Source organism: Barbus barbus, assembly GCF_936440315.1.
Source record: "Barbus barbus genome assembly, chromosome: 13".
Lineage (NCBI taxonomy): Eukaryota > Metazoa > Chordata > Actinopteri > Cypriniformes > Cyprinidae > Barbus > Barbus barbus.
Window position 1 is genome coordinate 1,877,873 of NC_136741.1, and position 16,717 is coordinate 1,894,589.

The window sequence follows — 16,717 nt, forward strand, 5'->3', positions numbered from 1 at the left end:
TCAAGACTCTCCTTATTGATGAATCTTCTAAAAAGATTATAGAAAAACTGAATGAGGAAAAATAAGCCAAGGCAGCTGAAAAAGTGGCTGTTTACAGTTGAGTTCTGTTTCTGAGACTAGGTTTATTATACAGTGAGCAAGAAACAGGAAGTGAAACAGACTCACGTCCAGCCGTCCTCCACTTGAACTCCGATGGACTGGAATCTGGCCAGCGGTGGCGTCTCTACTTTAGCCTGGATTTCCTGAATACAGTCGACCTACAAACAGCAGTGAAATATCAGCACTCAACTTAAAGGGGTCTTAAAATATGATGCGATTTCAAGTTTTCCTTTGTCTTTGGAGTGTTACAAGCGGTGTGTGCATATATAAGATCCGTAAAGTTGCAAAGACTAAAGTCTCAAACCCAAAGAGATATTCTTTATAAAAGTTAAGACTCAAATCTACGTCACTGTGTTGGACGATTTGCATAACCCCGCCCAAATGTTTACGCAAATAAAGAAGGCGGAACTTTTATTCTTGTTGTAGTATTGTTGTCGTGGAGACGCTGTGTGTTTCCAAATATGGTAAGGGGCGTAACATTTCCGTCACAGGCTTGAGGTATTCGGCCAATCACAACGCACTGGATAGCTGGCCAATCAGAGCACACCGTGCTTTTCAGAACGATAAGCTTTAAGGGGAGCAACAATAATGTTCGGCATGTGGAAAATGTGTTTTTTGAACCTGAAACCATGTAAACACATTGCATTACACAAAATATTGTTCTTTTCAGCATCGTCATGAGTAGGGTTGAGAATCGAAAATCAATTCCAATTCCATAATCGGTTAGCAATCGGATACTTGTAAAATTTTAATTTAAATTCCACCTATTAATTCCTGTGTGCGCAACTTTTTTTAGGTGCTGAAAAGGGGCTATTAAAATAGTCTTTTAATCATTCATTCAAGAGATTTATTCAAAAACACAGATTCATCCAGTTATGAAACTAAATCTTGAGTGAGTCGTTGAATCATTCCATTCATAAATTCCATGAGACCCCTTTAAAGAAGGTCTGCAACACTAAAATCCATTCATATTGAAGTGTGTGACAGCCTGAGCTCAATAAACTCACTTGAATCCCGATGGAGGAGAGTTTCCGTCTCGGGACGGGGTCTACAGGGGGTTTGTCCGCAGCAAGCGCCTCCCCCTTCACCTGCTCATGATGGGACTCTCGGAGCGGGTTGGGAGAGATGACCACAGCCGCCGGGATCTGGGGTTCACGGGGCGGTGCTACAGGAAGCTGGGGTCGTGACCCTTTGGCCAGGCTGTTGAGGCTGTCGGAGGAGTTGCTGCGTCCTGATTGGCTGTTGGCCTCGCTCTTGCGGTCGTGGTGGTCGGGGTAGCAGTCCTGCGCGGACTCTGTGCTGCTCTGCACGGTGACGGAGATGAAGGGTTTGGAGGTGGTGCGAGGGGGAACAGGAGGCGGAGCCACCTTCTTACAGGTGGTCATACATGTGGAGACTGCAGACACGGAGAGAAAGAAACATAAAACATTAGAGGGATGAGACTGACGTGTCAAATATCTTTCCATTATTCAAACTTAGTATGCAAGACACAAAATCCCTTTGTTGGTTGACGATGTATATTTGAATGTATACAAGTATACACACTCTTTTTCTGAACCGATACTGATATCAGGAGATAGATTTCTGAGGCAATTTTTCCCATAATTTATTTGCACAACCCAGCCCTGTTTAATATATTTACTAATATTTAATTAATATACATAATATTTATTAGGTATATATAAATACACACACATGCATGTATATATATTTAAGAAAATGCGTTATGTTTATATAGTAATTATATTTATATATAATATAAATTATATGAATATAAATATACACATGTAAATACTTTCAAAATATATACTGTATGTGTGTGTAAATATACACAGTACACACACATATTATATAAACAAAAACTTTAATTTTGGATGCGATTAATCGTGATTAATTATTGCCCATCAATAATCTTAATATAACTATATATTATATAATATAACTAAATATTAATATTTAACAGCGATAATATCATATATAATATATTATATAATTATTTTTTAAATAATATTCGAAATGCATAACTCAATAATGATTAAATATGTATGAATTTAAAATTTGTTCTAAATGTTCACAAATGTATTTTCATCTTTGTTTTGATGCTTCAAAATGAAAAAGTCGCTGCTGTAAAAGTTTCAATTATTCACTACTGCTATTAATAGTGACGCAAAGATTACAAATATCTTTAAATTCACTGTAAATTCATAAATATAAATTCAAATTCAGACAAGAGTATATATTTATAAAACTGAATATTAAAGATGACTCAAACACACAAACTTGCAAAGGCAAAGATTGATGAGCAAAATCAAAGGCTGTTGGCAACAACAATAAATCTATATACTAATAACAACTAGCACTAATTCTCAGCTGTAGTCTGATCTCGTCCTCACAGCTCTCAGTGTGTACATGTGTCCGTGTGTGTGTGTGTGTGTGTGTGTGTGTGTGTGTGTGTTTTGTCCATGTTTATGATGGCAGTGACTCTGACGTCAACACAGCCTGCGACCTCTCTTTCCAACAACACAGTTGTTTTTCCAGCCCCGCAGCGGCCCCGAAATGTATCTGGACTCCAAAGCCACGCTAAAATCTCTGCATGTCACTGCATTAGATAACAAAATATCAGAGTTGTAAAGAAAGATTCACAAACAAACTAAAACATATCTGACATACAGATCCTGCTGCATTTGAGTGCATAAGAGTATTTGACCTCATTAATTTATTTGTTCACAGACTTGATAGTATTAGCAGTTTTTAATGGGTTACTGGATTTAAATCAAGACAGAGAGTGAAATAAAGTGGATTACATTTACATTATGCATTTAGAAGATGCATTTCTCCAAAGTGACTAACAAGAGAGTAATAAAAGCAATCCACCAACAATATTCATAATATACAATGCCTGGAGAGGAGAAATGCAGAGAAGAGAAAGATTTTATTTTGCCCAATATATGCCCATTGTAACCCCAGTATGTGTGTGTCTCAGTGTGAGTTCACAGCGCCACCGCAGCACTCGGGTGGAGTTGGCAGACGGAAACGATGGCAAACATAACAAGCCCACAGGAATCCTGTGTGTCGTAAATCTGAGCGTCAGAGCCGTATGTATGTTTCATACTCAAACATCATGCAGAAACATGCTGCAACTAGACACAAAAATTCAGATCCAGCATAATATTCTTAAAAACTTTCCTTTCCTAAAAAAAACAGGCGGCCCGCCAGCAATAATATCTGACCCGCAGCCATAGCCAGATTATTTTGATAGCGGCTGGTTCTGAAATAGATCTGTCATGACAGCAACAGTTACTCACAATAAGAGTATGTGAGCGGAGCAGAGCGTGAGTGGAGCGGTGTGATTTTGAATGGAGTGAGAAGCGGATTTTAAAAAGTCGGAGCGTCGTGGTTTTCACTCGCTCCAAGAGCACTCCACCACCATCATGAGTACAATTCATGCCAACGACCCGTAATATAACTGCATATTTAGCAAGATCTCACATGTTGAACATATTTAGCTAGCAAGGCTCACTCAAATCAGAAAGAATGTGAAGGCTATGATGACTGCAGTGGACATAAGCAGGAAGTTATATTTCTCAAGGAATTTATTTGTTCCTTCTGACTTTTTTTTCTCAGAATTGCGTGATATAAACTCACAATTGCGAGTTAAAAAGTCATAATTCTGAGATATAAACTCGCAATTCTGACTTTATAACTCGCAATTGTGAGTTTATATCACAATTCTGAGGGAAAAAGTTTTTTTTTTAGTTTTTATTCAGTGGTTTCCATAGAACTGTGATATTTCAAACATACTGAAATAGTTTAGACGCGGAGCAGTGTTTCTGATATCAGTGAGAGCGGAGTGATTATTAAATGCTCGGAGCGTGGAGGGGAAATTGTTGACGCTCCACTCCGCTCACATACTCTGATCAGACACCGCCACACAAATCTGGCTTTTTGCTGATGACTGTCGCAGGATTTTACACAGAGTAGCAGCTCACCACCAGTTACAAAACACACTGGAACACTTTTTATCATCAATTAATATCTTAAATTATCCTTTGATAATTCTGGCCCGCCATCTAGAGGTGATTTTTTTTTGGCCCGATGCCAAACTTACTTGCCGACCCCTGCCATACTGAGACTCCAAACACTCAAAGACATTCGCAAACATATGGACAAAAGCTCTACGGATCTACATGCATGCGATCATGTTAAAACGGATGAGTCAGCATCAGTTCCTGAATGTATGAAGGGGAAGATGGTTGGCTGAGATCAGCTTGTTAATTTACTGCGTTAAAGGGGATACATTTAGAGATGTAACTTGGTGTTTCTGCAAATGAATCATCAGGGCAAGTTCTTTTAAAGAAACTCTAATCAAAATAACACATGCACGCTCTAAAACAACTTTCGGCTTGTGTTTGTTACATATGCCTAGTGGGTTATTGGATCATTTTAACCAAATGCAATTATTTAATGTTTTGTGTGTATTCTGTCTGGCTCACATGAATTATTTCCCAATGAAACCAATTAATTTTGCATTGAATTTCCTGCTTCACTCTGAGGTAAAATGGGTTGCAACTGGCAATTGTTTTTCTCTGCGTTGGAAAAAATGATGTCCAATGCAATTGCTGCATCCCTTACTTATATTACACCCTAAAAATATGTACTCTTTGAGCAGAAAAAGTACATACTTCTGAGTGTGTATAATAGGCAAGCTTTGGGACATACTGTAATACTACTTCATAATTGCATCTTCAATGAACCGCTCTGTCTCTGATGCATCCAGTCGTCACTTTAGATATGATTACTGATCACTCAAACGCCTTTATCTAAACCTGTTCATCTAATTTGTAGTTTTTAACACTTTTTATGTAATTGAATCCTCGTCCTACGTGCAATGGATTGTGGGCAGTATTAGCCGTTAGAGTGTGCATGGATCTGCACTTCAACATGCTACAATTTGGGAAACACTAATTCTAATTTTGAATACTATTTAGGATGGACAGTATATGTGAATCGGGACCATCAGAAAGGTTTAATTCAACAGTAAGAGGGCCATTATGAAATCCACATTAGATGCAGCTGGTTTATTTTTACGGGTCTGTTTGGAGCAGCTGCTGTAATGTCTGTGTCAGCATCCGAGATCGCCTGTGGAAAGACTCTGCTTCAGCATAAATCATTCATTAGGCTAGAAATCCCGGGTTTCTAAAGAGCAGAGGCTTGCTTGTGTGAATGAAATGCATTGTGAATGAAACGAGACATTTACTGAGCCATGAGAAAATGTTAATAACTCGCTGAACAACACTAAAGCGGAGAGGGTCTTGTTAATGACCGGTTCTCTGTGCGAAACCCAACTCAAAACCTTATACTAGAAGCAAAGCACAACTTTCCTTAAGTACATTAAGCAGAAATCACTTTAAACTTTGGATGGAAAGCTCTCTATGATGATAGTTTTCAATTAGGACGTGCAGATCGATCCCATTAGCCCATTACTAATTCCTCTTACACGGTGTTGTCAGAGTCTCAGACTAGAAATAAATCTTTATGTCAAACTTTTAAAATGAAATAAAATAACAAATAAAAATGTAAAAAATAAATAAAAAAAACGCATTTCTCTTAAAAGCAACTGCATTTCCCTGCATTTGGCACCAAATGTCTCCAAGATCTATTTAGGCTTACAATGCTTTTAGGAAAATGCATCTTAAGTCATATTTCAACTATAAAATCATAACAAATACACAATATTTTGAAATTACAGAAATTATATTTTGCATTAAGTAAAAATACTATATGACGTTTATAAGAATATAAAAACAATGAACATTGAGAATAATGACAATTACAAACAAAGTAAAATATCCAAGTGCATTAAGTTTTTTTTTTGTAAAATGTGCTTAATTATCATGATAATAATGTTAATGAAAAAAAGTATATAGATTAGATAGACAGACAAACAGACAGATAGATACGCATATATGTAAATAAAAGTTTATAAGCCAATAACCTGATGCACGTCGTCTTCAGTATTTTGCGAGAGCATAAAGACATGTATTAATAAGCGATTAAGTGTTCTGCTGTCATCAATAAAGCCACACGTGACTCATTTTAGTGTTATAATGAACATTGCCATAGAAACGAGTCTGAGGATGTGAACAGCTCATGTTAGTCATCTTAAATCCTGTCAAAGTGAAAGCAGTGTGAATCAGACAACGCCAGTATCAGTGTGTGATTCAGAAGGTGATTCTCACTGTTGCATAGCGCCAGAAGACAAAACACCACTGTGACATCATCACTCCAACATTCAGCTCATGTCTGTGACATACTTCTGCAGAACGCCTCTCAGTCACATTCCAGGTCTAGACGGAGCCTATTGTTGGAGGGGTCATGTTTGAGACAGTCATGTGACCTCATAAGCATGCTAAGTTTGGTTATGATGTTACCATATTATTTTACTAGAGCTTTTCACTGACTCTCGTTTGATTTTGCATGAATTTTCAATATGCAGAACTGTGTGATGTTTATGACAAACCAAATCTTATGAAAATCTGATGCATGGGACTGTTGCTGCCTGTTGCTGTTAATTCATGTTCACGGATCTTGACCTTTCCGATATGGCAGGTGTATTGTGGTAATGAGCATCCACTTCTAATGCAGCATCTTGGCATTGACAGCCGCAGAGCGTCTAATCTGAGGTTTGTTCAATGCAAACTGAATGCCACATCAGAAAGACTTTAAACGTTGATGTCGGTCAGTTCACTTCCATTATTTTCTTTTACTGTACAATGAAACTAGATCAAACATGGTCTTTATAAGGGGAAAACATTTTAATCCGTAACGCATTATGACATCTATTCCTCAAAACAATCTCTCCAAATGAACTTATGTTTTGCTGAATAATATTCTAGATGCTTTTACTTTTCTTTGGAAATTTGAAAATCCTGACAAATAATACAGCAAACAACACAAATCCTGTGAGACAGAAATAAGAAGCTTTATGCAGAATAAAGCTTATAAATGCAACTGATGTAAAAATGCACAAATGACAATCAGGGTCATTGTTTTAGTTGCTTACTCAAGTGGAATGAACCTTTGGTGGAGTATGAGCTCTAAATCGGAGCGATGCGGTGACCAACGCCACTGGAATCTGTAAGGATGTGGATTTGGCCTTTAGTGTGGGAAATGTGCAAAATATGGAAACTTTCCCATGTCGAACAAAACCATTAGAACATTTAGCATGGTTAAGATGTTTTTTGGCATAATGCGTGATAAAGCAGATGCAATGTGAGAAATTTGATAATGAATGTGAAAATGTTGCATGACACAATAACAGCAAAGCTACGGTTCATGAGCCAAACTGTAGCTGATATGTTGTAGATCTAGATTAATTTACATTTACATTTATTCATTTAGCTGACGCTTTTATACAAAGCGACTTACAATTGCTATATATGTCAGAGGTCGCACGCCTCTGGAGCAACTAGGGGTTAAGTGTCTTGCTCAGGGACACATTGGTGTCTCACAGTGGATTCGAACCCGGGTCTCTCACACCAAAGGCATGCGTCTTATCCACTGCGCCATCACCACCCCTTAATGCATCATAATGCATTAATGCATCATAAAGCTCAAGTCATGCACAATCACAGGTCATCATCCACTCATTCCAATTTATTTCCATTTTTACTCACTTTTGCTTCCTTGAACCTGTTTCTGAGACTTTTTCGGCTCTACACAAACACACACATCTCATGTGTCAGAAGATCAGGTGTCAGCACCATCCTGACAAAATACATCAGCAGTCTCACATCTAACATCTATTTTGCTCAAATAACACATTACGTGCTTAAATTCGCCACATTTTTGTACAACAAGAATGAGGAACACTGTTTGTCTCTACTACGATCATATATACGATGAGTCAACACACAGAAAACACCCATCTGATAATATGAGGAAACAAACTACAGGTCAGTGAAAGATAAATGGTAGACATGTTTGTCAAAATCTCTTTCAACAAACCACAACGAGAAAGATCAACCTCTGCACCTAAACATCTACACTGATCTAGTCTTCAACAGATAAAGTTAATATGTGGAACAGCCAAAACTTTATTGTGAGGAAGAATCTGCTGCAACATATTGAACCCAATACATATTAAATGTATTTATTCTCATAATCCAGGCAAGAATTTGGACTAATCAAATGATTAGCAACAGGAACGGCCCTTCATGCAGCTTTCTGTGGTCTAAAACTCTTTCATAAAGCGTTTATAACCTCCTTGAGGTTACCTGAAGAAATGAGCAGATGGAGATCCCAAACCTTCTGACCTGAGAAATCTCACATTCTAGGACATGGGTGTGTTAGTTAGTTAGTTCACTAATTCTGGGTGTGATGAAGGTTGTATAACTAATAAAAGCCCTAATTACAGGCCTTTCTACTGCTGACACTATTGCACTGACGGTTCATCTATGTGTGTGTTCCTCACCTCAGAAACAGCTTCAAAATCTAGTCGACTATTAAATATCAGTAGAATACTATGACTAAAAGAGTACAAGAGGTTAAAGGCACAGTGTCACACTCATGTGGATCCAAAACTGTATGAATTTCCTTCTTGACTTCCACAGTGTGCTTTTTTTTTTCATACCACAGAAGTTAATGGCAGCCAGCAAAATATCTACAAAATATCTTCTTTTATGGCTGGCAGAAAAACGTGAGGGTGAGTAAATGATGACAGAACTTTAATTTTTGGGTGAACTATCCCTAGTTTAAAGGTTTAATTCATCTAAAAACTAAAAGGTTTTACAGTTATTTTCTGGTGTTTTTGTTTATTTTACAAAAGCTGCTATGAAGATTCTTTCCCCTTTCGCAGTATTTGGATGTAGAAGGTCATGAGGATGAGCAAATCATGACAGAATTTTCATTTTGCGGTGAACTACTCCTTAAAACGAGCTTATTTTCCTCCCAGTGTTTCTTGAGACACTTTCCAAGAAAGCAGCATCAGTCGCTGCGTCAGCTACTTCTAAACACTGCTGATGTTTAAATGCTGTAAATCCCCAAAGAGAACAACTACAGCAACAGCAGCCATGTAAACAAAGCCATGAGAGGATATGATATCTTTGACCCATCCTTCTTGTACCATCCACCGTTTTGAAGTCGTAAACTATCAGATCAAGCAGCAGAGAATGTGCTTTTGTGAGCTCAACAATAAGGATGGGTTTTGATTTCATGTTGACTTTAACACAAAGATTACTTCCACATATGACATTACTGCTGCATAAGGCTCTCCAGCACAAGAGCATTGAGCTCAGATGGAGAAACCGATAAATAATTGAGCAGATCCATGAAAAACTTACCCGTAAGTGCAGGAAAAAGTCTTGGAAGCTGAATGTAAAAAGCCTCATGGGGATCTCATCCTTATCTATTGATTTCCACGAAAGGAACAGTTTGTATTTTAAAACACAGACCTGACCCAGTGCCATAACATGTTAAGCTCCATGCCATGATTCAGGTGAAATATGCTGCATGCAAGTGGGTCATTGTGAAAAAACTAGATGCTTTGTTTCATTGTTTCAGTACAAACATCCTGGGAGTTGGCCGACTATTTATCCAACCCTGCACTGACAAAACTCACTCTGAATGTATGCACTTCCGGAAGCACAACACAAAACATTATACAAGAGCCAGACATCAAGAGAGTGCTTACGAGAATGAGGCTCTTAAGATTAGATGCCCATAACTCTTCACAGAAAACATCTGAAAGAAATATAAGAGTGCATAAAATAACAGAAGCCAAGGCCTGTCATCAGATGAATGAACCCGCTTCAGAGCGATGCACAGCAATTAAATGCAAAGTGACACCTTTAACAAAAGCGATGTGTGTAATGTAAAACCTCTTCATGCTGTAATCATTGACAGTGCATGCTCCTGTCTGACAGGGCGGTCAAGTTCAACTGCTCTACAGACGTCTTAAGTCCCATTAAAGATGATACTTCCCCTTGGAAACTGACATGACAACTGTTTTGGGATCATTGCACTGCATTTATAGGGTGTGTTTGAGAATGAGGGTGTAGAAGTGTAAGTGTGTGTGTCATACATAAACTGTCTTTAAAAAAATAAATAATAATAATATAATAATCAGCCTGTATAATAACTCAGAAATAAGTCATTATAAACTATAACAATAAAACATTATGATTAATGTAATTAAGAATAACACATATTATTATTATAACCAATCACACCATCCAATACAATCACTGGACATATATATATATATTAAAAAAAAGTTTTTCATCTTAAAGAACACAATTCTAAAGCAAGATCCACACACGTGTGAATGTGTGAGTGTTTAAATGATAAACTTGGGTTAATGTCGGTCCGCATCACATGAACAGAAGTATCTGATTCTCACCTGCTCTCGCGCTGGAAATGATGCTCAACTCGTCGCTGTTTCGCTCGTATACTGAGATTTATATTAACGCAACATCACCATCATCATCATCATAAGAGCTTCCACGTCGCGGAAAGAAAGAACCGTGTGGAAACGCCTTCGTGACATGCAGCGGAGTATTGTTGAAGGAAACAACGCGTCGGAAATCATTACTGGACAAACGAGCCGTCAGTCATTGTTTTGCGTGCAAGCGATTGGACATCAGACTGATAGATCCGCCCACTTCAATCTGTGACGCAAATACTAGGGCCCGCCTACTTCTGAGGATAGTAGTGAATGAAATGGAGAGAGGGCGGGTCTCTCTCTACCTCGCTTTATGTCCTCAAGTAGCTATGCAGGAATTTGCAAAGAAAAATACTACAGTTTTGTCAAATTATTTGCAGGAAAAAAAAATTACATGTAAAATATTTGGATATGTAATTGTGCATGAGTAACTTAAAAAGAAACAGTAAATAAATAAAAAATAATAAAATAAAATCAAGAAACACAGAATAATTATAAATTGTGTGTTTCACACAATTGTTTCACACAGTTCATATGTCCAAGGGGTCATGGGAGGCAGTGCCTGTTGTATAAAACAAAAATGAAAAATAGAGAAATTAAATAAATACATAAATAAATAAATTTACATTTACATTTAGTCATTTAGCAGACACTTTTATCCAAAGCGACTTACAAATGAGGACAATGGAAGCAATCAAAACAAAAGAGTAATGATATGCAAGTGTTATAAATAATAATATTCATAATAATAAAACCAAGAAAATAAATCAACATTGCAAAAATAAAACAAAATAATGTTTGCTCAATTTTGTCAAATAGTGTATAAAACTATTTTTATGCAACATTTTTCTATATCAACAACTCTATACATTAATTTACACTAGCAAACCTAGAGAGATATACTGTCACCACACCACAAGTCCATGACACGCAGAGACCGGGGCTAGTTGTCACATGGTTTTATTTTTTTTAAATGACTAATTTGCCAAAAAAATACCTATAATAATAGCAGGTTCCATTATGAGGTTCCAATTTATACTATAGTAGGGCTGTAGTCAAGTCCACCTTTGTCGAGTCCAAGACCAGGACTATCGAGTCCGAGTCAAGACCGAGTCCAAATGAGACAGTCAAAACAGAGAAAGAAAATAAAAGCATCTTCTTCAAAACCACATACTTAACTATTGATCATTTATGTGACACGAGAGACAGCATATCTTCTATTCTAAGATAATCATGTTGCATTATTATTTGTAATGATCTAAAAGCATGTGCAGCAACACTGTAGGATCAAATTAGGCTATTCTATTTACTTTAGGTTTAGCAATTTCACTAAAGTCACATAAGCTGAAGTGCAACTTCACATTTTCAGCATTTTTATTAAAGTGTAACACTCACATTCTGGGCTGCCAATGGAAAATATTACAAAGAACAAGCAACATAAGTATAAAAAATAAATCAACATGTTCCCATTCTTGAACTTGTTACTTGTTCTAAAGCAGGGTGTCCAAACTCAGTCCTGGAGGGCCGGTGTCCTGCAGAGTTTAGCTAGTTTCTAGTATGCTTAGATTAGCTGTTTCAGGTGTGTTTGATAAGGGTTGGAGCTGAATTCTGGAGGACACCAGCCCTCCAGGACCAAGCTTTAAGACCCCTGTCCTAAAGAAACCATAGTGCAATGTAACCCTCCCAAGCAAGGCTGTGTAGCATATAAACACCTTCAGCTCTGTGTGTCTGTGTGTGGCCGCGCATGCATTTGTTTGCCGTTTACCTTAGGCCATATAATATAGGTGCAATATATATCCCCTGGGGATAGGGGGATATAGACAGTATTACAGGTGTTAAGCTGAGGCCATTTTTAATAGTAGAAATAAAAATCATTTAGTTCAGTTAGAGAACAGACAATTAAAGATTGAAAAATTAAAGAAATTAAAAATTGGAAGGTTTTTTTATTTGTTTCTAGGCTGGACGATGTTTATTGCAGAACATTTGTTGTTGTAAGTTATCGATAAGCAGTTGACCGGAATTGAGCTATTGAAAGTGAAAGTAAATTGCGCACGGGCATTTATAAGCTATATAAAAGCAAAGGAAAGTCAGGTGGAAGAGAGGGAAAACTCCAACGAACTTTGTAAAAGCAAACTGTATTATGCAGCTCGCCGACATTGTTGTCCGTGGCCAAAATAAAAATGAATTATGCCTCTGCCATGCACACTCGGAGCCAGGAATATGACGCAGCCGTGCATTTACCAGGCGACCAATGGCAGTGCCCCTTCTAGATGGATTGTAAATTAAACCAATTACATTACCCATTTTCTGAACAAGCGAACCAGATTAATGCTTTTGTTTTGAAAGAGAAAAAAAAAATGGACTCGGTCGAGACCAACTAGAACATTTGGCGAGTCCAATGACCAAGTCCGAGACAAGTCAGAGTCCAAATACCAACGAGTCCAAGACAAGTCCGAGATGACAGAAAAACATCTCGAGTCCGGACTCGAGTACTACAGCCCTATACTATAGTGGGACAACCATGAGCCACTGTTTGGGCAAGTTGTCACAAAAGGTGTGTGTTCAGTGTTTCCTTTATCCTGGGCAACAGCAATACATTTTTTTTGTGCTTTACAGTTAGAAATGAACAAATAAATAAATAAATAAACTCAGTATATTTAGAAATATATTACAAATATTCACTTGAGTGAAAAGGAATTAGTTCCCTACATCTATAAATACTGGGCATGTAAATAATAAAAATAAAAATGCTTAAAATATAAACTTTTGAATGACTGACTTTTGAACTTTATAGCACTTCAGCTTATTTTGTGTGATTAGATCAACAGCATGACTCCTTTATTTTCATTTTAAACAGGGAAAACAAACTCTATTTGGACAGGACAATGAGTAACACCATCAAATCTTGATATGCATTTCTTTTTTAAATATTTTGTAACAGAAGCACAGCAGAGATGGTTGAGCGCTGGTCAGACTGGCTCTGCTGGTCTGTACTCACCGGTGTTGTTGCTGTAGGTGCGTACGGTCGTTGCGGTCGTGGGCGGCGGTGAATCAGAGTCCATCGAGGCCGTGTCGTCGTCTTGAGAACAGCCGGACTGAATGGCTCGAAGGTAACTATGGCTGCGTGAGCGGAAGCATGTGGGGATGGGCATGTCTGGAGGCTCGCTGCAGCGGGAGTGAGGATGCATGTCCTCCAGCTCGTCTCCATAATGCTGGCTCAACTCCATGTCTCGCACCTGCTGACAAAGCGACGGCTGATGTGGGCTGGCATGAATGAGTAGGAACAGTGACGGGTGCATGGCTGCGTTCAGAATAACATTACTGAATACTGCCCACTATGCATTATATACACACTGGCTGCCAAAAGTTCGGAATAATTAAGATTTTCAAAAGTTTTTGAAAGTCTCTACTGATCACCAAAGCTGCATTTATTTGATCAAAAACACAGTAAAAACTGTGAAATATTATTACAATTTCAAGTAACCGTTTTCTATGTGAATATATGTTAAAATGTAATTTATTCCAGTGATCAAATCTGATTTTTCAGCATCATTACTCCAGTCTTCAGTGTCACATGATCCTTCAGAGTTTCTATTAATATTATTAATAATTTAGCAGCAGATCAGCATATTAGAATAATTTCTGAAGGATCACTGAAGACTGGAGTAATGATGCTGAAAAATCAGCTTTGATCACAGCAATAAATCACATTTTGCCATATGTTCACATAGAAAACAGTCAATTTAAATTGTAGTAATATTTGATAATTTTACAGTTTTTACGGTATTTTGGATCAAATAAATGCAGCCTTGGTGAGCATATCTTCTTTCAAAAACATTTAAAAATCTTAATTATTCCTAACTTTTGGCCACCAGGGTAGTTTGCTTTTTCATTTATTGTTGGGTAAAAATGTTTCAACAATTGGCAGTCTGATCAAATAATGAGTCAAAAAAGGAGAGAAACGCTGCAATTACTTCAGGTTCATTTGTCACACTGAAAATGGAAAGGAAAGTCTTGTGCATTGCATTTTGGGATACAGTTTTACAGTTTTTAATGCACAGTTTGGAAAATGTGGTAGGGCATTCAAATATTGCATTCATACTATCAAAACACAGATAAATATGTAATTATGATTTGATTATGTTTGTGCATTTATGTCAGTTTAATTACTAATTAGTCTTTGAGCTGATTCATTTTTCTATGCTCTGTGAGCTGCAATGGATCATGTGTATAATCTCAAAGGTCATGAGTGACACACTGATAAATCAGCCCATTTCTTAAGTTATTTATGAGAAAGACTATGTCATTATATTCAATGCATATTACGCATCTTCATCCTCATCTGTCGACCGTGTCCTATAATGAACTCAAAGGCCATGAGGGGTCTGACCTGACTGATGCAGCTGCCACGTCCCAGCGTGCTGCAGCCCTGACTGAAGTCATCATCGTCCCAGTTTGGGAACAGAGAGCTGCCTCCGATGCAGTCCAGGTTATCCAGACTGCGATTTCCAGAGAACTCTCGCAAAGAAGGAAGACAGCTGAGGATAGGAAAGGGACAGGGGTCACAGAGAGAACAGAAGAGGCAGGAGATGAGAGAAGGGCAACAAGCAGCTCAAGCGCTCTATAGGCTACTGCAGGGGTTTTCAAACTGGGGCCCGGGGACCCCCAGGGGCCACAAGGTAGTGCTGTGGGGTCAGTGAAAATGTTTATGGTAAAAAAATTGTAAAAATAAATTAATAGAAGTAAATGGAATAAAAGATAAGCAAAATAAATTAAACACAAATGCAAGATAAAAAAAAAATACATAAGTAAAATAAGATGAAAATAAATCAATAAAATTAGTTTTAATGAATTAAATTAATTAAATTAATAAAATACAGATTAAATAAAAAATGGTAAACAATTTAGGGAAAATTAAAAATAAAATAAAAAATATTAAAGAAATAAAAGAAATCAATAAAAGATAAAAAAATTATAAAAAAGATTAAAATATTTGTAAATATAATTATAAAAATACAAATACAAGATTAAAATAAATAAATAAAAAAGATTTAAAAAAATGAATAAGATCAAATAAAAATTTGATTTAATGAAATAAACAGAAATTAGATTAAAATAAATAAAATAAAGTAAATAAATAAACTGTACATCTAACAGTACAGTACTATAATCAGTAGAAAAAATGATTAAGATTATGATAATAATTTTCTTCACAGAATAAATTGGGTCTTTATATAAAAATCTCTATGCCTTTTTCATATTGATCATATTTGGGGGTCCGTGGCATCTATAAGACTGAAAACCCCTGGTCTTCTACACAACAAGCAAATGGAAATGGTAAAGCAGCAACAAAACTACTGAAGAAACATTTACTTATTAGGAAATGTATTATCTTTCCAGTTTTTTTTGTTCAAAAATGAACCTATCCATCATCAATCCATCATCATAACTGATTTGTGTCTTTAGTCTGGTGAAAACTAAAATAAAAAACACAATTTCCTCAAACAGTTTGACTATCCAATCAGACTGAAGCAGCACAGCTAATGACCAATCAGCAAAGTACCGTTTCCATTCAGCGTCCAATCAGAGCTCTTATAGCAGTTAGGTTGAGCATTACAAGCACTGAGGAGGCTTTCTCTCTCTCTCTCTCTCTCTCCAATCACAATCCACTTGTCTGCAAACGTGCAATGCAAGCAAAACCCAAACATCAGATCTGTGCTGTATGGAGAAAACCACCTCAGACTAAACATCTCAGAGTAGGAGAACTGTTTCTTGGCCAATAATAAACCGATTTTCAATCAGCACTCCTAATTTGAGAGGAGTTGAGGAAAGCAGCGCTGGTGCGACGACTCCTTTGTGCGGTCAGTGAGGAGCTGATAGACAGCCGGTCTCCTCACTGCACTGACCTGACAGAGCGTCCGATCTGCTGCAGGGTGCTGATGCTGTGGAGGGGGGACCAGAGAGCCTCCAGATCCCCCTGCAGCATCGAGTAGTCCAGCAGACGGCTGGAGAGAGGCAGGGTTACAGGTGAGAGAGGGAGGAGCTTACAGTGCAGAAAAAGTGAGGTGCTTAAAACAAAAGAGGCGGGGCTTCAAACCAAGACGTTTCAGTCATTAAAGAAGGGAAACTTATAAATGTTGCAAAACATACCGAGAGGCAAATGCTATGTTCAGAACA

The 16,717-nt window shown here is 37.4% G+C and overlaps 1 protein-coding gene across 1 annotated transcript in view; it reads right to left on the reverse strand.

Annotated features, from left to right (window-relative positions):
• LOC306879514 (disks large-associated protein 4-like) overlaps window positions 1-16,717 on the reverse strand; it is a gene marked incomplete at its 5' end in the record, with an annotated part of 35,790 nt that overhangs the window by 11,312 nt on the left and 7,761 nt on the right. The window contains 5 exons of the mRNA XM_079432518.1: window positions 166-257; window positions 1,107-1,495; window positions 13,539-13,776; window positions 14,931-15,078; window positions 16,447-16,545. Coding sequence (XP_079288644.1) covers window positions 166-257; window positions 1,107-1,495; window positions 13,539-13,776; window positions 14,931-15,078; window positions 16,447-16,545 — 966 coding nt within the window. The remainder of the gene's footprint in view (window positions 1-165; window positions 258-1,106; window positions 1,496-13,538; window positions 13,777-14,930; window positions 15,079-16,446; window positions 16,546-16,717) is intronic.